The sequence below is a fragment of the Notolepis coatsorum genome (genome assembly GCF_963971535.1).
Source record: "Notolepis coatsorum genome assembly, chromosome: 8".
Lineage (NCBI taxonomy): Eukaryota > Metazoa > Chordata > Actinopteri > Aulopiformes > Paralepididae > Notolepis > Notolepis coatsorum.
This window is the reverse complement of record NC_140172.1, coordinates 26,900,362-26,920,592: the sequence shown is the minus strand read 5'-3', so window position 1 is coordinate 26,920,592 and position 20,231 is coordinate 26,900,362. Positions and strand designations below refer to the sequence as shown.

The window sequence follows — 20,231 nt, the reverse complement described above, 5'->3', positions numbered from 1 at the left end:
AAAGTCCGAATGTCAGCGTAACGAACGAACGTTCGAACGTTCGGGCTCAGCCTTAGTGTGTGTGTGTGTGTGTGTGTGTGTGTGTGACTGTGTGTGTGTGTGTGTGTGTGTGTGTGTGTGTGTGTGTGTGTGTGTGTGTGTGTGTGTGTGTGTGTGTGTGTGTGTGTGTGTGTGTGTGTGTGTGTGTGTGTGTGTGTGTGTGTGTGTGTGTGTGTGTGTGTTCATGTGTGTTTGTGTGTGGAGAGATTAGTGTTCAGTGTTCTGATGGCCTGGGGGAAGAAGCTGAGTCTGAGTCTCTCTGTTCTTGCTGCTTCTTGGGCCTTCATGTGAGACAAGCTGAGGTTTGGGAAGCTCATGAGCACAAAAAAGTAGGATATAGAAGGAGAGAGTTCAATCTATGCATAATTGGACTGTTAAGATATGTGTGTAACACTTGGATTTAAAAACGTAAACCGATTTTGACAGAGGTGCAAAGATGGACCTCAGCTAGAGGTGAACTAAGGGTCTGTGACAGTTGGTATAATCTCAATATTTAAAAGTAAATAGCTATGTCCATGTCCTAGGGCGGCTGTTAAGGGTTTTGTATGTTATAAACATTGTATTTTGGGGTTGGTATACTCAAAATAAGTAATATATTACACATTACTCCCTGTGGAAGGTAATTAGTTACACTACTTGTTGTATTACTAAGCACATTTCACTAAGCCAGAACACAGGTGCAGACACAAACAAGCAGAGACTATGTGGAATCAGAGTATAACCCAAATGTCGGGTGTATTTAATCAGAAAAGAAGAGTAACAGAATCACCAGGGTACAGAGCGGGGGGGGGGGTTGTAGCTAGGAGCATATACTCAGAGAATGTCCAGGGAGCGAGCAGGTACAGGGTAGTCAGACTAGCAGGGGGGTCGTAGCCAGGAGCGGGTATTCAGACGGTCCTGGGAGTGAGCAGGTACGGGGTAGTCAGATGGCGTAGGGGTCGTAGCCAGGAGAGGGTCCTCATACAGTCCAGGGATGTTCACGGAGAGAATGGTCAGGGAAGCAGAGGTCATTCACGGGAATCCAAGATGGGGGAACAGGGAGTGGAGCCAGGCAGGAACTGTGAGCAAAAAGAGGACAAGGACGCTAAATTTATTGTATTTTTATTATTGGAAGCTGCTATGGTCGAGGGACCACAATAAATAGATTTTCACTCTTCTAGCTGTAAAGTACTGAAATAAGTGACAACAAAGGAATCTGATCTGAATCTGGAGGACTGGAGGGGCATGACAATTACTTGCATTACACCTAAAACATGTCTGTGATGCAATCTCACCAAATAGTTCCACATATATTTCACTGGCTGGGCGAGGATGCAGAGGTTTGTTGCACCAGGCGGGAGTGAAGAGAGGAGTGTCCTTGTGTCACACAGTTTGGAGTGCTTCATGAGGAGAGTCTAGATTCTAGGAAAATGTCAGTTGTTGGGTACAAATTATATATACATTTGTAAATGAACAGCAGGTTTGAGATTGGTCTATAATTCTTATGTTTCATCTAAAGATATTTAAACCCAAAAGATATTTAAATGTACCAACACACTTCGCTCTTTCTAACACACACACCGCACACAAATCTCTCTCTGTCTCTCTTACTATCCCACACGCACATACACATACAACACATGCACAATCACATACACATAGCCTTCACTCCCAGACATCTATCTATACACACTACCCCCCTCTCTTTCTATTGACTAATTTGGTAGCACTTTATAATAACACCCTGTTATAATACATTTATAAGGTATTTGTAGATAATGACACGACACACAAGAGTAATAATTATTTGTATTTTCAGGCTGTATCGGCGCCTATACAGTCTGAAAATACAAATAATTATTACTCTCGTGTTCATCACATACCATAATATACTGAGCACTGAGCACACATTAGGAACAAATGTAACGTTAGCGCCCACCACATCAAGTACGTCTACACAACATATAAGAGTTGTTTGTAGGTCGGAAATTATGGAATAGATTTACCAACAAAAAAGGTGTTTAACCTGCTCATACCTTATTAAAAGCGTGGGGCAGGAGCAGCACGGATAACTTGGATGTATCGTGCTTCCATTCAAACAGACGGCAACACACGTGACGTCAAGTCTCACTCGCGTGAGACTTCCTCTCTAGATACTCTTCAAGCCCTGGCCAGGGTACTCCTGGGTCCTAGTGCCCCTCCATGTTACACTATATGTCATGCACATGTATTTTATATGTTAATAAAATTGCATTATCTATAGTCCTAATTCTGTCACTGTTTGATGTCACAAAGAAGGGTGTATCCGAAAGCTGTCTACAACATTTGTAACAGGTGATGAAAAAGTAAACAAATAATTAACTGTATTAGACATTTGTTAATGATGAATAGGCTTCACTTCAGATTAGGGCACACGATAGCATCTGCAAATGATTTATAGATGTTTTATGAATGTCTTAACAAATCATTTGTTGAACATGAACAAATAAATGGAGATACAGTATAGTCGTTTTTTCATATCCATTTTTCAAAGCGTCTACAAATGTGTTACTACACATTAAACAACATTATTTAATGATGAACAAATCAAGTACACACAATGTTGATAATGAGTTATAGATCATGTAGAACTAATCTGTACATGTTATACAAATATAGTTATAAATGATTTAATAATCATTTATGAATGTATATAAATGGTTTGTCCATGATTAGTTCATTATCCACTAATGCGTTATAAATACTTTGTAAATGTTATACAAATATAGTTATAAATGATTTAATAATCATTTATGAATGTATATAAATGGTTTGTTCATGATTAGTTCATTATCTACAAATACCTTATAAATGTATTATAACAGGGTGTTATTATAAAGTGCTACCACTAATTAACTTATTATTTATTTATTATTGTATTTTGCTCATGTTAATTCAGTTTTTGAAAGTGTTTCATAGATTAAACGTGTTACTACTAGTACTATTATTAGGGATGCCCTGATCACGTTTTTTGCCACCGATACCGATCGTCTTGAGCCATATCGGCCGATATCGATCGTTTTTGATTAAAAAATTAAAATAAAAATGTTATTTTATATAATTTTTTTTTTAAATAAAATATATATATTATATAATCATACTTGTAGTTGTATTATCTGCGAGACATCGCCACCACGCAACAAGTCAAATTGCTCGCTATCTGCAAACAGCTCCACTGTCTGTGTGTACTCTAGTAGCCTCCAGCTACGGCCAGGATTCTCCGGAGCTGCAGCTGGACCATATTGATCACATTCAACATGCCCTCAGCTCGAATACGCATCGAATCAGTGTTATAAGACATTGATATCAGGAGCTATCTGTAGCTTCTGCTAGCCGGCTATATAACGTTAAGACAACGCCTCAGTGAACTATTTAGTTTAATGGGATGTTTTGTTTTGAACAGTGAGCTAACGTGAGCTAACGTGAGCTAACGTGAGCTATCATGCACTACTAGACTTGCTGGAGCATTTGTTGATATCAGGAGCTATCAGTAGCTAGCCGGCTAGATACCGTTAACAATGCCTCATGTATTAAACTAAAAGTGAATAGTTGACTGGGTCATTTTGTAATGGTAGCTAACGTTAGCTCACGGAGGTCCCAGTGTCCCACTAGACTAGACTATACTAGTGTTTACAGTACACAGGTGCGGGAGGGGCTGGAGGAGGAGGAGGAGGAGCAGACGCCGCTGCTCTCTCCGTGTGTCTGAGACAGAACTCAGCGAGTGAGATCTCCGCTCAGAGTTGGATCATGCTTTTCGATCGGTTTTGACGATCGGCGAAAATAAAGCATTATCACCGATCACCGATTGCATATTTATACTGATTATCGGCCGATAACGATCGGTGGCCGATCGATCGGGGCATCCCTAACTATTATCATAATTGTTGTTGGGTTATTTGATTTGTTCAGTGGTTGTGTGGATCATCTTCAATTCAAGGGTGACCAATTGTCTCTAGCAGGCAGAACATGCATGTTTGTTGGCAACCTTTAATCACTGTACCCTAAGACCTGATACTAAAGTGACGCTTTACTAACATTTACAATGTCTCACTCTCTCTCTCTCTCTCTCTTTCTCTCTCTCTCTCTCTCTCTATCTCTCTCTCTCTCTCTCAGGGTGGGTCTGTTGGTATTCTTATTGACTGGAACTGTGATTTGGATAAGGACTACTCACTGTGTAGCCCACAGTACAGCTTCACACGTTTGGACATGAACTTAAACAACTCTATCACGTCAGGATACAACTTCAGGTACATCTTCTGGTGGTCGAGAATAACATACAGTACATGAAGCTGCCAAACCACTGCCTCCATCCTGTACATAATGTTTAGTAGTGGTAATAGGAAATATGCTGTTTTGATGCACTTTACTCGTTTCAAATCTGCTGATTTGTTTGTTCTTCAGATATGCCAGGTACTATAAAGATGAAACCGGTGTAAACTATCGGACTTTGTATAAAGTGTTTGGGATTCGCTTCGATATTATGATCAACGGCAAGGTATGACTGTAATCTGAACTATATATATTTTTAATGGAACTATTGAGCTACAGAGGTATTTTCTCTATAATCGTAGCCTCTGGCAAAAATGAAAGATCAGTTACAAAAATTGGGATAACCTCTATGTCCCCTCAGCCCAACGTTCCTCAACATATATTAAAGGAACACACCAACATTATGAGGAATGCACAGCTTACTGTCTTCTTCAGAGTCAGACAAGGCTAGGCAGCCAGATAGCATTCTACTGAATGCAGAGAGGAAACTGGTATATATCTCTTCTGGTCTGACTCTGGACAAGACGGTAAGCGCATGTCCCATAATGTTGGCCTAAAGTTACATAGGGCTGAAGGAATATAGGCCTAGCATTTTGAGGGAAGTGGATAGGACTTCAAATTGATGGGGGCAAAATGGTTCTGAGTGGAGGAAACGTTACTGTGCAACACCGAGACCTGCGTGGTTCTGAGTGGAGGAAACTTTACTGTGCAACACCGAGACCTATGGTTCCCGCGAGAAGGTAAAGCATGTTGCAGAAAGTTCTGTTGAAACCAGAATACAGCTATTAACCCTTTCACTACCACACTACCAAGGGGTTAACCCTTTCACTGTGACAATACAGAAGGTTAACCCTTTTACTGCCACATGACAAAGGGTTAACCCTTTCACAACCACAGTAAATACAAGATACAAGATTCCTTTATTGCTACACAACCAGGTTGGTGGTATTCTTAATCGGTACAGAGTGTAATAAGCTCGACTACAGTACATACAACTGGAACATAGATACATTTACCCCCCTCTTCCCAGAAATGGATACATAATACAGCACAACATGACACAATAAATACATAAATACAGCACAGCACGACACAGCACAACATAAATACACGGAAGAGACTAGTCCATCAGGTCAGGAGCTTGGTTAGTGTAAGGGGGGGAGGGGGAGAGGGGGGCCAAGGGAGTTCAGGGTCCGACAGGCGGTTGGGAAGAAGCTGTCCTTGAAGTTGGTGGTTTTTGAGAGGATGGACTTGAAGCGCCTACCTGCAATAGTATGCAGCTGCAGAGCCGCAGAGCCGCAGAGCCAGCGGCGGTCTCAGGGCTCTGACGGCCGCGCTGTGAGGGCCGCTCAGCAGCGCCACCCACCCAATGGCTGAATTGCCAATGGCTGAATTGGAGTATTGCACTGTGCGGGCGCGCCGCGCTGTGAGCTGTATGAGTAAATTAACTATACTTTTGCTCACACAATATCATGAATGAATGAGTTTATTTATTTCGAACATAAATTGAAAATAAATAATAATAAAAAACAAGTAATAAACAGATTTTTTTTTTTAAAGCAGGAGTAGGATTGATTGATTGATTGATTGAATTGATTGATTGAAAACTTTATTAACATATTGCAGAATGGGTACAGTACAGCTCAATACACACAATTGTTAAGGGGATGCAGACCAGAGAAAGACTTTTGTCTTGTTTACATCAGGGTCCCCCATTTTCAATTCATCATAACATATATGACATACACCAGTGGTTCCCAAAGTCGGGGTCGCGACCCAAAGGTGGGCCGCGAGCAGCCACGGGTGGGCCGCGAGATGATTTAAAAAAAATTTAAAATTATTTTTTATTTTTTATTTTTTTGTCAGGCCACTGAACTTAGAAGCAGGCCAGGACAGTGTTTCTAATTGTATTCTAAAATTCTATTCTATTGTATTCTAAAATGTGACTATATGGTTTTATATTAACTTAATAAATAAACAAAAACGAAAAATCTACTTATTTCAACGAACATTTCAAACTAAATAACAGATTATGCACATAAAACGCTGAAAACAACCGAAGCAACAATAGTATTTTAATGAGGCTATTATTATTATCATTATTATTTTGCAACAAGTTAGCCCTCTCATAAATAGCACATATAAATGAATAATTAACTTGAACTAACTTAATAGGATTGAAGTGATATTTGGCTTAAAAAATCGGTCGCCTGGCAAAAAAAAAAAAAAAAAGCCAGACGATGTGCATTGGGCCGCGGCTCTCTGACGCCTTATTTTCTGGGCCCTGGCCTGAAAAGTTTGGGAACCCCTGACATACACGACATACAGATAGACAGTACAAACACAACTGACAATCACGTTTCTCTCTACTGAGATACAATCCATCAAGTTGTCAATGGTAGTTGACCTGCATTCTACAACCTTATATTTGAGGCTATTTTTTTTATATATAGGGCTACACCTCCACCTCTTTTCCCAATCATGTTAATATAATTGAGTTCATATCCATTCAACTCAAAGTCAACTCCTTTCTCAGAGCTAAACCAAGTTTCGGATATTGCTATGATATTGAAAGGTTTATGGAATTGCTCTAAATATTCTTTAATGTTTTGATGGTTAGCATAAGCTTCTGCTGTTGAAGTTTTAAACAATATAAAAACTCAAAAGTATTATTATAATTCTTCTTATAATATTGAAACATAGCAGCAGATAACTCAGTAGTGCAATAATGACGGCATCCTCTCATGATATTTAGACTTCATATCAATAGGGTTTAGCTTTGTCAACAACACAGGGAAGTTCTACAAACAGGCCAGAGGATGTACATACTGTATGAGTAAAATATATACTTAGATTTCTCTTTTCTTTTTTGCTCACATAATATCTTAATATAAAACTCGAGCTCTGCCCCACTGTGTTCACATAACTTTCCAAAAACTGACTTGTAATCTAAGTTTCCTAAACCAGTTTGTCCATTTTAAAAGCTCAGAGGACGGAACAGAGAGAGAGAGAGAGAGAGAGAGAGAGAGAGAGAGAGAGAGAGAGAGAGAGAGAGAGAGAGAGAGAGAGAGAGAGAGAGAGAGAGAGAGAGAGAGAGAGAGAGAGACATTGTAAATGTTAGTAAAGCGTCACTTTAGAGAGAGAGCTATAGCAGCAGTGCAGCTATAGGCACTTCAATTTGCTCAACTTTGTCGGCTTGCATACAGATGTATTGCAGAAAGGGCAGTGGAAATGCTGGCAGCACGTGGTGCATCTGTGCAGCTCCGGCAAAGATTTCCCATTTTGAATTGTGATATGCATCTAGAAAAGAGGGCCTAATTGGGCCTAATTGGTCAAATTGAACGTTCTTATATGATTCCACAGACATAACTTTGACCACAAGACCACCTGACATACCCACATATGTAGTGTCTTATGTAGTCTTGTGCATAATTGCATATAGTTCATGTATAATATTGTAAAATAGCTTAGACATAGCCTACTTGCATAGAATAGTCATGTATAATAATGTATAATATTGCTGGCTGTACAATACTGCTTGCTGTAGGCCTATAATACTGCTGTTCATATCCAGTATGCATATTTACATTAAACATAATATTCACCATTCCTTAATTACCATCATACCCACATCACATAGACTGTAGTGTATAGCATATAGCAAAAGTATACCGTTACCTGGCCCATGGGGACATTAACGTGTGTTGTCGGGCCTTACAAATACATTTGATTTTGATTTGATTATCAATAAGGTAGGATATCTGGAACACTTACACAAACACACTCTTTTTTAAATCACATGCCATGAAACTCGAGGACCTGGCTGAATTTAAGACTGCACAAATCATGTTTAAAGCACGAAACAATTCACTCCCGGGTAACATCCAAAAGTTGTTATAGAGAGGGGGGTTACAATTTAGAGGAGAGTCTCATTCAACAATGTATGTATATTTCAGTTTGTGGAGTGAATATGAGTTGCATAAGATAATAGAGTGTGAAGGGGGTAGGAATACATACGTTTACACTTCATCCTACTCCTGCTTGTTTGTTTTTTTATCTGTTTATTACTTGTTTTTTATTATTATTTATTTTCAATTTATGTTCGAAATAAATAAACGCATTCATTCAAGATATTGTGTGAGCAAAAGTATAGTTAATTTACTCATACAGTATGTAGCTACATCCTCTGGCCTCGCGCGGATCTCACAGCGTGGCCCGCACAGTGCAATACTCCAATTCAGCCATTGGGTGGGTGGCGCTGCTGAGCGGTCTGCAGCTGCATGCGTCTCCCTACTTGAGGGCAGGGGCTGAAACAGACAGTAGTGTGTGGTAGTGAAAGGTTAACCTTCTGTATTATGGTAGTGAAAGGGTTAAAAACAAGGTTGAAATTCTACTAACCAAAACTCACTACTTTAATACTATATTGAATATATAACTATGTTTTATGATCTCAAGAGAACATTGGGTTTCTGTGTTGCATAGTAAAATTATTGCGGTTAATAAAGAATTTCACTAGATGCTACGTGTATAGAGACACTACCAGAGGAGTCAGACACAACTGCACCATATGGAGTGAAGCAGTAAACATGAATGTCAGTTTACTTATGTTCCATTTCATTTTTCAGGCTGGAAAATTCAATATCGTTCCGACAATAATTGCTCTTGGGTCTGGCCTTGCTTTGTTGGGAGCAGTAAGTACTTAATTAAATATTACAATTTATTGAATGGTGAAACCGCAGTGGCGCCCTCTTGTGGTACTATAAGAATGATTCACACTACTGTTTATTGTGTGAAAACCTTGTTGATTTTCATGTTTTTTACTTTAATTGAAAGTAAATCTGAAAATGTGGTTGTTTTTTCCTTTAATCCTTAAAAGTGTACACTCATGGAGATACAAGGTTTTCACCAGACAGCAGCGATAGACTAGCACTAGTACATCATCTCTCTCTCCCCTATGAATACATTGAATAATTCTTACACCACTAGAAGAGGGTGGTATAAGCTTGATCACTTGTTCTGTTCAGTGATACAAAAGGTTACTTATTAGGCAATGCCGTTTGGCACTAAGGCTGAGACCACTTATCGTTTTATCGATAATTATCGATAACTGTGTGAAATCGATATATATTTTTTAATACTTTATAGGCTACTATACTAAAATACTAGGTCTTGTGGCATGTTTTAGTTAAAACATCCCCATTTCATGTAAATTCAGTTAAATTGCAACTCTGCACTGTGCATTCAATATGCAGTGCACTCCTCCATCACATCCAGAGACCACCGACTATAAAATGAGAAGGATCACTGTGGTAGTTTTGAATGGGGAAATCTGTAATACTAAAGATGGCAGCAACGACAAAGAATTGCTGCAAAATAAACATAAATGAGTTGTTTAAATAATAATAATAAAAAAATAATTATAATAATAATAATTATAGATATCAATATTTATCGATAATTCTGTCCCGATTTATCGATTGTTCCAAATAGCATATCGTCTCAGCCTTATTTGACACACACAAGGAGTTACAGTATCTCACATTGCCAACTTAGTTGCTGCCATAAATTCGATGGTATATTTTTTAAATGTTCACCTAAATTCAATGTTTCAATGGCAGGAGCATCTTGCGTGTCTCCCAGCAGTCTGCCCAATTTAAATCAAGTTTACAATAATACCCTCCTCTGTTTCAGGGAGCGTTCGCCTGTGATATGATCCTACTCTACATGATGAGCACAAGCTCCTTCTACCGAGAGAGGAAGTTTGAAATCATCAATTTCAAGTATGACTCAATATGTTTTTTTTTATTTATTATTTATTTATTTATTTATTTATTATTAATTAATTTATTTATTTATTTATTTATTTATTTATTTATTTATTTATTTATTTATTTATTTATTTATTTATTTATTTATTTATTTATGGTGTTTTTAATTGATCAATACCACAACTTAAAGGGGCACTTCACCAAGAAACACACGTCCATTTAGTTATTGAGAGTAAATGAGCTTGCTAAATTATTGCTGTAATTAACACAACACAAGGATTCAATGTCCCTGATGACATCACTTACTCTGAATAACGAAAGGTTATCCTATAACCTAGTTATATGAATACTGGCAGAGCGTCTCGCTCTTGCCATTATGAGATAACTCTTATCTCCTAGCACCTACTGTGCTCATGAACAAACAATTTGCACCCATGCACGTGACCAGGCCACGCCCCAGCGTCTTCCTATAAGACGCCGGACATGGTCACACTCTACCTCCCTCGGGAAAAAAAGTTTCCAACATTGAAAAACCCAACCAAGGGACCTCAGGGCGCTGAGAGCGAGACGCTCTGCCAGTATTCATATAACTAGGTTATAGGATAACCTTTCGTTATATTATCATACTGTCATCGCGTCTCGCTCTTGCCATTATGAGATATGGGGCAGAGCAGACGCGTGACCCGACAAGTGTACCCCCTGAGGGCCCGTAAGCCACACTACCAGGGAGGAGGGGAGTCCCGTCCACCCGCCCGTCCTAACGAAGGGGGGGAGGCAGTCAACTCCACCAAAGTGCAAAAAAAAGGGAACCAGAAACCCCTAAAAGCGCACAGTACAGGCGGGACCACGTGTGACACAGCACCCCGTGGCAGTGTGGCACACACCCACACACCCCTGCTAGCCCACCAACTGGCGGGATGCAGGGGAGGTCCCAGACCTCAGAACCGCCTGGGAGAGAGGTAAAACTTAATGAAGGGACCCGGGGAGGACCAGGAGGCCGCAGCACAGATGTCCTCCACCGAGGCCCCCCCTAACAAGGCGGCAGAGGCCGCCACTCCACGAGTGGAGTGCGCCCTGACACCCCCAGGGGGGACCTGTCCAGCCAACGTGTAGCAAAGGGCAATGCCCTCGCACAACCAATGTGACAGGCGCTGCTTGGACAGTGCCTTACCTGCGCGAGGGCCACCGTAACAAACAACAGTTGATCGGCAGGCCTGAGATCCTGCGTCCGACTGAGGCCAACCCCCAAAGCACGGACAGGACACAATAGATGAAGGCTCACCTCTAACCCACTAGTGTGAGGAGGCGGATGAAACGCCTGAATCACAATATCCCTGGAGCGAAAAGAGCTCCGGATATTCTTTGGCACGAAGACTGGATTAGGCCTCAGAGTCGCACCGCTATTGGCCCGAATAGACAGGCACTCAGGCTGCACCGAGAGAGCACACAGGCCACCCACGCGTTTAGCGGAGGTGATGGCCAAAAAGAACGCGGTCTTCAAGACAGCAGATCCAATGGCGCCTGCTCAAGAGGCTCAAACGGGGCCTCCGACAACCGGCCCAGGACCAGTTGGAGGTCCCACTCGGAGACAGAGAACGTTCCACAGGCTTGAGACGCAGAGCGCCAAGCAGGAACGTCCCACGAGAGGGTGGCTGAACAACGTTCCGCCCCCACACTCGACCATACGCCACTCCCCAGCGTAAGCCGCGGTAGAGGGCGGAGCGCGCATATCGGATAGCATTAACCACAGAATAGTCAAGACGCATCCCCACCAGATTCACACTGTCAGCAGCCAAGCCTAGAGGCTGCCCCAGAACAGGAAGGCAGAACAGAGTTCCGCATGCCTGAGAGAGGGCCCGCGGTGACCACGGAACAGGCCACGGCGGGGCCACACAGAGCTGAATCAGGGCCGGGGACCACACAGCTGAGCCCCGGCCCGGCACGACCAGGACCAAGTCCAGCGCTCCCGACATACCTGCCCCAACAGCTGAGCTATCAGGTGTAAGGGGGGGAAAGCGTACAGAATACCGGACGGCCACGGAATCGGTCCCAGACCTGCCCGACTATGTCTGGACGTAGTCCCCACTCGTCAGGGTGAGGACCGCCCCGCGACATCACACCTGCACCCACATTCACCCTGCCGGGGATGTGGAGAGCCCTCAGGCAGAGCAGATGGAGAGCGCCCATAGCCAGAGCCCGACCGCCGCCCGGTGCAGACGGGGGGAGCGCACTCCTCCCTGTCCGACAATATACGGCGCTGATGTCGTGTTGTCCATCCTGACCAAATCACGCTTGCCCACCACAAGGTGGTCGAGCCGTTTGAGGACCAGAAGGACTGCCTTCAATCCCAACACATTGAATGTAGCGCAGACCGGGCAGCATGGCAGCTGCCCCCTACTTCGTTGGTCCAACACGGCACCCCCCCCCATCCCATGAGGGAGGCGTCGGTGAAGACCGTGACGTATGACAGCCTGCTGCCCAAGGGGACCCCGCAGGTGAGGGCACCAGACCCTCCCCAGAAGATGAGGTCCCCCAGTACTGACATAGCCGCTTCCATATGTCTCACACCGGGTCCATTTCCGTACTGGAAAAAACCACCTCTGCATCCTCCCCATGAAGAGGAGGCCAAGAGGGACCCCAGCAGCAGGCGCATCACGGACCGTCCTAGGACGGAACCTCCCAAGCGCGCCGAGAACCCAATCACTCGCCGCCGCTCCGAGAGGGATGCCCATATAGACCTTGAGCTTAGAAAAAGCCCAAGTACTCCACCCGTTGACTGGGAAGAGGAGAACTCTACTTCCAGTCTACAGCAAAACGTAGTAAACACAGCCGTCCTGTGTTGCCGACCCGGCCAGCGTCGCCGCTCCAACCCGTCGCTACGGTCCCCTTTGTTGACGCAATCCTTGCCGTCCTGGCTCAGGGCAGGGTCGACGAACATCCCCTGTCAAAGATGACGTCGTAGTCAAGAGTGTAAAACATGTTATAATCAAAGCACGTTCAACAGAGTAGCATTAAGCTAACGGCCGCCCTAACCGTCGGACGCTACCGCCCCTGCCCGCGAGACGCCAAGCGAACGGCGCGCGCGACCAGAGAGTAGCTTCGAATCCCCCCCGCCTCTCCCCATGAGGGAGAGGGGAGTCGGGAACCGCGGCGGCGCGCGAGGCGCCGGAGCCACCCCGTGCTGGACCTAGGCCGATAGCAGCAAGCTAACGTTCCCCAGCCTAACCTAGTAGGCCACCTAGTGATCACAGCAAGCTAGCGCCGCAGCTAACAGCTGACTGGCTAACAGTAGGCCACCACTAGCACGTAAGCTAAGCAGCTATCACCTGAACTTGTACACAATGATATAACACTCACCCAGACAGGCCGCCGTTCTGAAACCCTCCTCACTTTTTAAGAGAAAAGAGAAACAAGATGTCAACACAGCTTTACAACGGTGATTTTACCAACACCCGACGGAGCCAGCACAATACCCAAACTGGCCTGTGTAGCTGACTTGAACATAGATCTTCCGCTATCGAACATCTATGCCCATATCTCCTCGTGAAGGAATACTCTCATTTGGATATGAAAGAAGGGGCTACACGGTGACAGAGAGATAACCACTCGTCCAGAAAACACAGGGATCACCAGTGTTAATGGTCGCGGCCCACTAGTTAAAACTATAATGGGCTTCAGACCAAGGTCTTCTGTCGCCTAAGAGGCTGAACAAAGGACCCTAGCCTGGGGCCGATTTTCATAAACATTGTCAATTAGCCCCCATAGCACTAACAGACAAGTGGAGCCTGCCAGCAAACAGTACTCACCCAACCTGAAACCCACCGCTTCTCACAACAGCGGCGCGTCCTACAGTTCAGCTGTGCCCTGAAAGGTTTCACCCCAACCAACACAGCAAGGAACTGCAGTTGAGAGGCATGCAGCGGCGTGCTCCCAATACGAAAACCGGTGGAGGATTTTAGAATGATCATCATCTTCCAGACACTCCAGTACGAAGACAATATCGCCGTATTTTCTCGAAAATAGTGAGAGAGAAAATAAAGATATGATGTCAACGTATCTCCTTGTTCTTCCTTTCCTCAGAGTAATATTTTTCTCCACGTCAAGTGGGCATATAGCAACACGTTGCTTGTGATGAAATTTGAGAAGGAGATGAGTGTGTGGCACCACCCCTGCTTATATAGGTAAGCGGATGGGGGTGTGGTCAGATAAATGCTGGCATTTAAAGGTACATTTTGAAATTTATTCAGTGTATATATGCTGAAGCGAGATATATGCAACAGACGCAGAGCGGGAGCTAGTGTGATACAGAACTGTCAAACTAACTTAATGTGTGCAAATTATTTGGTTTTTTGGATGTGTGTGAGATATGCAAAATAAATCAGCTTTGTTTTTTTGGTGAAGTGCCCCTTTAACTATCACATTGGTCAGTGCTTATCTGTCAGTAAAGTGAAATCTTCTATGTGACAGGAAAGAACGGGAGAAACACAACAAGGACGGCAAGACGGGGCACCGAAGCAGGAAGCACAGGAAGAACACTACGGATCAGGACTCCAACTCCACCAAAAAGGTGGAGGAAATCGAACTCACGACGGTGGACGCCCAGCTGGCAGTAGAGAAAATGGGGCCCACCATTCCACGTAACACAGGACAACGGTACTTTGGCGGCGTAAACCATTCACAAGGTGGAGAGCCAAAGCATATCACTTTTGCCTCACAAAATTAACAATTTGTTCACACCATCAAAGCCAAAGAAAATGGCACCGTGATGGTCTCGTTATGCTGCCGGGAGTGGAGTATGAAGTGGGATTTGATTCCCATTTCTACACCATCAGCAGAGGTGATGCTACCAACTAGAGCATATTCTGATTCAAGGTATGTTGGCCAAGAGAAAGGTGGAATTATCCTGCAATATCCTCAGTGTCCCTACACCAGATCCTAAGGCAGAAAGATACACCAGGGCAGGGGTGTAAAAAGTACCCAGAAATTATACTTAAGTGAAAGTATGGGTACCGTCTCAAAATCGTACTCAAGTAAAAGTACGAGTATCTGGCTAAAAACACAATTGAGTAAAAGTCAAAAAGTTTCTACTTTTAAATGTACACTAAAAAGTAAAAGTAAAAACCTTTTTTCTGACTGTCTATTCTTCTGATAGCAGGTGTTTAATCAAAGATCCCCACTTTCTAGTCTTGCACAAGGACCAATCAGCATGGGTATGGGCGGGTTCATTTTCCATTGATGGGGATGTTTTTAAATAAAGTGCGGCCGCAGGATTAATAACGTTAACGTTAGTTCGGCCAGAGAAACAAATATACTAATTAAAACGGTTGAACCTGCAAGATTTGTACTTTGTAGGTCTGCATTTTAAACGTAAGGAGTAAAAAGTATGTTTTTTTTCTCTGAAATGTAATTGAGTAAAGGTACAAGTATACAAACCTAATAATACTTGAGTAAAGTACAAATCCCCCAAAACAGTACTTAAGTATTGTAACAAAGGGAAAGTGATTTTGGCTACATTCACACTGCACTTTAGTGCTCAATTCTGATGTATTGCTCAGAACCAATTTTTTTTTAATGTGACCAGACCTGTATCTGATTTAGAACCACGTATGAAAGTGGCCCAAATCAGAATTGAAAAGGTCAGATTCCATGTAATTAGTGCTGTTCACACTGTTAAAGAAAATATCTGATATTTGGGCCACTTTCACCTGCAGTCTGAGCCAACAAGACTGGGTCAGGGAGGTTTAAATTGAGGTCCCCAAATTAGGAGTGATGGTATCCAGAAGTAGTGACTTTATTGTGCTGCTAAAAACCCTTTCCAAGTCCTTGCAACCAAGTTGGTTAAATAGAATACTGTACACTAATAAGTTATAACTCACGCCTGAAAAAAGGGGATAATTCTGTGAAATCAGTCAACACAATGGCTTGAAAAATCTGTTTTGCATTATGAGAGAAATAAAAGAAAATGTGAACCCTCAAGAGAAAACATTTGAAAACCACTGTAGGAAGCCAGATGTGAGGGGTAAAAATGTTAAAGATCTAATTGTTTAATTATGTTCCACTTGTAACCATAACTCCATACCATAACGGAATTCCAACCATAACGCATAACTTGCGCTGTGAAAGGTGTATTTGACCATACCGTTCTTCATGGTGTATATGTGCTGTGTGTGGGGACAGTTACATCCTGCTGGAGCCATTGGGTGGCTACAACAGAATTTTATTCACAACATAAGGAATCTGTGGAATCAAACATGAAGTGTTGCAAGTTGTTACACGTCTATACACCACATTGTCAGAAGTGATTAGTGTTGTCCTGTTGGGAAGGATTTAAAAATACAAAGGACTTGCCTCTTCCTTCTTTGTTGGTCACGTTCATATTTATTGAATTGTCTGTTGTTGGAAATTATGTATACAGTAAGTCATGTTTGTCTCAGAAACTGATAAATTATACAAACAGGTATGAGTGTGTTGACGTAATTTATTCAAAAAAAATCAGATCAGTTATATTTCAAATAGAAGGCTAAAACGTGTTGATGCAAACACACTGCTTAGGGCTTTGCACCAAGATGCAACCCGTTTCCTAGCTAAAAGCTTTTCTTAACCCTTTCACTACGACACTACCAAAGGGTTAACCCTTTCACTACCACACGACAATGGGTTAACCCTTTCACAACCACACTACAGGTTAACTCTTTCACTGCCACACTATTAACCGTCTGTAGTGTGGTAGTGAAAGGCTAACCTTCTGTAGTGTGGTAGTGAAAGGGTTAATGATCACAATTCCACGTTCACATGGGCCCCGGGAACTCGGAAGGTCTGAGTTAGCGGACTTTGCAACGTTTTTTTATCCAATCTGCTACCATTAACAAAGTAAATAATTCAGAAAAACAAACTATGGCTTTAGGCCACTACTGTTTAACCCTTTCACTGTGACAATACACGGTGTGGTAGTGAAAGGTTAGGTTAACCTTCTGTAGTGTGGTAGTGAAAGGGTTAACAAGTTGATTTTCTACTGCAGTCTACCAAAAGGTGTGTGGTTCCTTCTACTTTTGATTGTGTGACTGAACTGGCCAATGGCAGCATCTGACAAAGAGCCCATGAGGGCGAGTCATTTTGAACATGGATCAACCTTTTCTACTCGGCACCTGGAAAATAAATGTGCGTAAGACTACGGACTACTTGAGCACCGGCGGTCAAAGGGCATAACTTCACAACTCAAGATATAAAAATGGTCTCCAACATGGTCGGCTATTTAAGGGTTGGAAACTCATCCGTCCGATATACCAGACACCACATGAACACGGCAACAGTACCCCACATCCATGGACGACACTGGGCACCGTCTTAACAGTTCAACGTTAAATAAATTCATACATTTTTAAGTTCAGTGCAGGAGAAATATCAGGACATTTCATTTGTTGCATGGTGTACAGTAAGCTACACCGTGATTGACACCATTCATTCACTGCATAAAGAGCGTGTACAGCAGAGTTCAAGAGTCCCATATGGTTCATCGCCTATATATACAAGATAATGTTAGCAGGGTTAAGGGTTAATCTGGTTCATAAACGGCGTCATCAGTATACGTGCACCATCCCGTAGAGGAAAGTCCAGAACAGGACGTATGTGAACAGGCCGCCGACCAGGCCGCCGGTGAACAGCAGCCGGCGGGATTTGAAGCACTTGCTCCACCGACGGCCCGCTTTGAGGATGAGCAGGAGGGAGAGGAGGAACGAGGCGAGGAAGTAAAAGACAAAGCCGTAGAGTCCCGTCAGGCCCAGGATGCCCGCTGTGGCTCCGGACAGCGCCGAGACGGAGGTCCGGCAGTAGTCCAGCACGGCGGCGTTGCCCCTCACCGCGATTTCGCTGATGAACTGCGGCCCCTCGCGTTTGGCTACAACCACCGCCGCCATGTCGACAAGGAAGATGCTGCCAGGGGCGAAACATTAACATTAGCCGGTCAGATCATGATGTGATACAGTCGAGTCAAGTCACATGATGCAAGATGGTTGTCAATCGATTGTTCCAAGAGGTTCTTCTACTTATTCAGAAGTACTGGACCATCACAGAAAAAAAAGTAGGCCCCATTTTAGGTAAACTGGTTATAATTAAGTATCCCATTCAAAAATCAGAAAATGTGTATACCATCATAGTGAGGTAATGGTTATTTTTCTGACTTTAATTACTTAAAAAAACATTTAAATGCTAATGAATTAATGTAATTGTAACCAGGGGATGATAATGAAAAATGTACAAGGATTTGGAAAGATTGTGTTTAAAAACGTGACTTTATTTTGTATTATTACTTTCCACATGAAATAGGAATATTTATTTCCAAATGTAATGTATGAGTGCAGTGAGAAAGATGATCATTCGTTTGGATGCATGGTCAGTGAGTGAACTCTTAACCAACTTATGTTTTATCATAAATATTCCTACATGCAAAAAGACAGGTTAGAAGAAGACATGTCACAGCTGCTGTCACAAGTTTAAACAATGAGCAATATTAGTCTGTTTGAGACCTCTAGTTTCAATATGAATTGAAAATGGGGGACCCTGATGTAAACAAGACTAAAGTCTTTCTCTGGTCTGCATCCCCTTAACAATTGTGTGTATTGAGCCGTACTGTATTGTAGCCATTCTGCAATCTGTTAAATCAAGTTCATTCATTCATTAATTCACTCTAGGCCACATTGGAAGCGATCTCTTCTCGAGCTAATGGCATTATTATTATTATCAATATGATATGAAGTTAAAAAAAAAGAATGGACGACATTACTATGCCAATACGGTACATTAGATGGAAATGTTCAGCAATAAAAACAAGTTGTCTATATAGACCTACGTCAGTGGTTCAGTCGTACTAGCTAGCGTGCCGTCACTGCTGCTCACCTTGACAAACACAGGGCTATTCGCTGCTTCCTCCAATAATAAACACGTTCAAATGAACATCGTTTGTAGTAGACTCGACTCAACGATCCACCAAACAATTATTATTTCCCCTAATAATGTAATAATAATATTGCACAAATGGCTACACAGCTTTATGAATCGTCACTCTTCACGCTTCAGTCAGCCATGTTCTCTCGAAATGCATTGTGGGAATCCATGCTTCCCGTCATCACCGGCTGCATTCTGGGAGTCAGAGTCAGCTCTATGTCCTATTTTATAATAACTGGGAGTCAGCTCTATGTCCTATTTTATAATAACTGGGACTCAGCTCTATGTCCTATTTTATAATAACTGCGACTCAGCTCTATGTCCTATTTTATAATAACTGGGACTCAGCTCTATGCCCTATTTTATAATAACTGGGAGTCAGTCAGCTCTGTGCCCTGTTTTTTAATAACTGGGAGTCAGTCAGCTCTATGTCCTGTTTTATAATAACTGGGAGTCAGCTCGATGCCCTGTTTTATAATAACTGGGAGTCAGCGGATATACAACAAAAAGATGCACCCGTCTTCAAATCCTTCAATAGGTTTTGTGATCTGCACGGCCTCAGCCAGTTATATTTCGTATGGCATCGCTCCCGCTCTGAGCCTTACGAGATACTCTATATCGCCTGTGATACCTAATGTATCTCCCACGAACAAAAACACATGCACCCCACCTGTATGGGGCCCCGCCCCTTATGGTGGCACCACCCATATAATCATGACTCTGGTCATGACACACCCTTCCTCTATTTTCGTCCCAGCGTACTGGATGCTATGCACCATGCGAGCTAGCGGAGTGAAAAGATTAAGGAAGATTAATAATGTTGGAAGCTTACCGGAGGTTGCTGGCCCCTGGCATCTTCGACGCATGTTTTCGGCGACACGACGGGCCTGGGATGTTCCTCGTTTGATGACTGCACATCGAGGTTCAGCTGTACAAGGCTGGCTGTCGGGCCAGCTTGTACTCAGGTAGGCCCTGTGTCTTCAGGCATGGGTATTAGTGTTAGTAATGCTGGTTTGTGTTGTTAACACAACCTTGTTGTGTGTTGGCGCCAGGGGCAAGATGGTTTGGTGAACGTTCTCTGCAGGGAACGGTTTCCAAGCTGTCTTGGGCGTGCTGCTAAAACATCTAAAGCTATGCTAACATGCTATCGCTACTGCCGCATGCTATCACTACTGCTAATTGCTATGCTGTTTTAAT

General features: G+C 42.9%; 2 protein-coding genes across 2 annotated transcripts in view; one reads left to right on the top strand and one right to left on the bottom strand.

The window, feature by feature from the left end:
• p2rx5 (purinergic receptor P2X, ligand-gated ion channel, 5) overlaps nucleotides 1-14,817 on the top strand; it is a gene marked incomplete at both ends in the record, with an annotated part of 28,501 nt that extends 13,684 nt beyond the window's left edge. Inside the window, 5 exons of the mRNA XM_084320016.1 lie at nucleotides 4,171-4,304; nucleotides 4,459-4,552; nucleotides 8,952-9,017; nucleotides 10,018-10,106; nucleotides 14,562-14,817. Coding sequence (XP_084176142.1) covers nucleotides 4,171-4,304; nucleotides 4,459-4,552; nucleotides 8,952-9,017; nucleotides 10,018-10,106; nucleotides 14,562-14,817 — 639 coding nt within the window. The remainder of the gene's footprint in view (nucleotides 1-4,170; nucleotides 4,305-4,458; nucleotides 4,553-8,951; nucleotides 9,018-10,017; nucleotides 10,107-14,561) is intronic.
• A 1,741-nt stretch (nucleotides 14,818-16,558) lies between these two features.
• emc6 (ER membrane protein complex subunit 6) lies at nucleotides 16,559-19,167 on the bottom strand. The gene is made up of 2 exons (XM_084319995.1): nucleotides 18,987-19,167; nucleotides 16,559-18,023 (listed from the first exon to the last, which is right to left on the bottom strand). The coding sequence occupies exon 2, from the start codon at nucleotides 18,005-18,007 to the stop codon at nucleotides 17,672-17,674; it is 336 nt and encodes a 111-aa protein (XP_084176121.1). The 5' UTR covers nucleotides 18,008-18,023; nucleotides 18,987-19,167; the 3' UTR covers nucleotides 16,559-17,671.
• Nucleotides 19,168-20,231: the final 1,064 nt, after the last annotated feature.

Coding starts and splice junctions, on each gene's coding strand:
- emc6 (XM_084319995.1), bottom strand. CDS start 18,007: ATGGCGGCGGTGGTTGTAGCCAAACGCGAGGGGCCGCAGTTCATCAGC.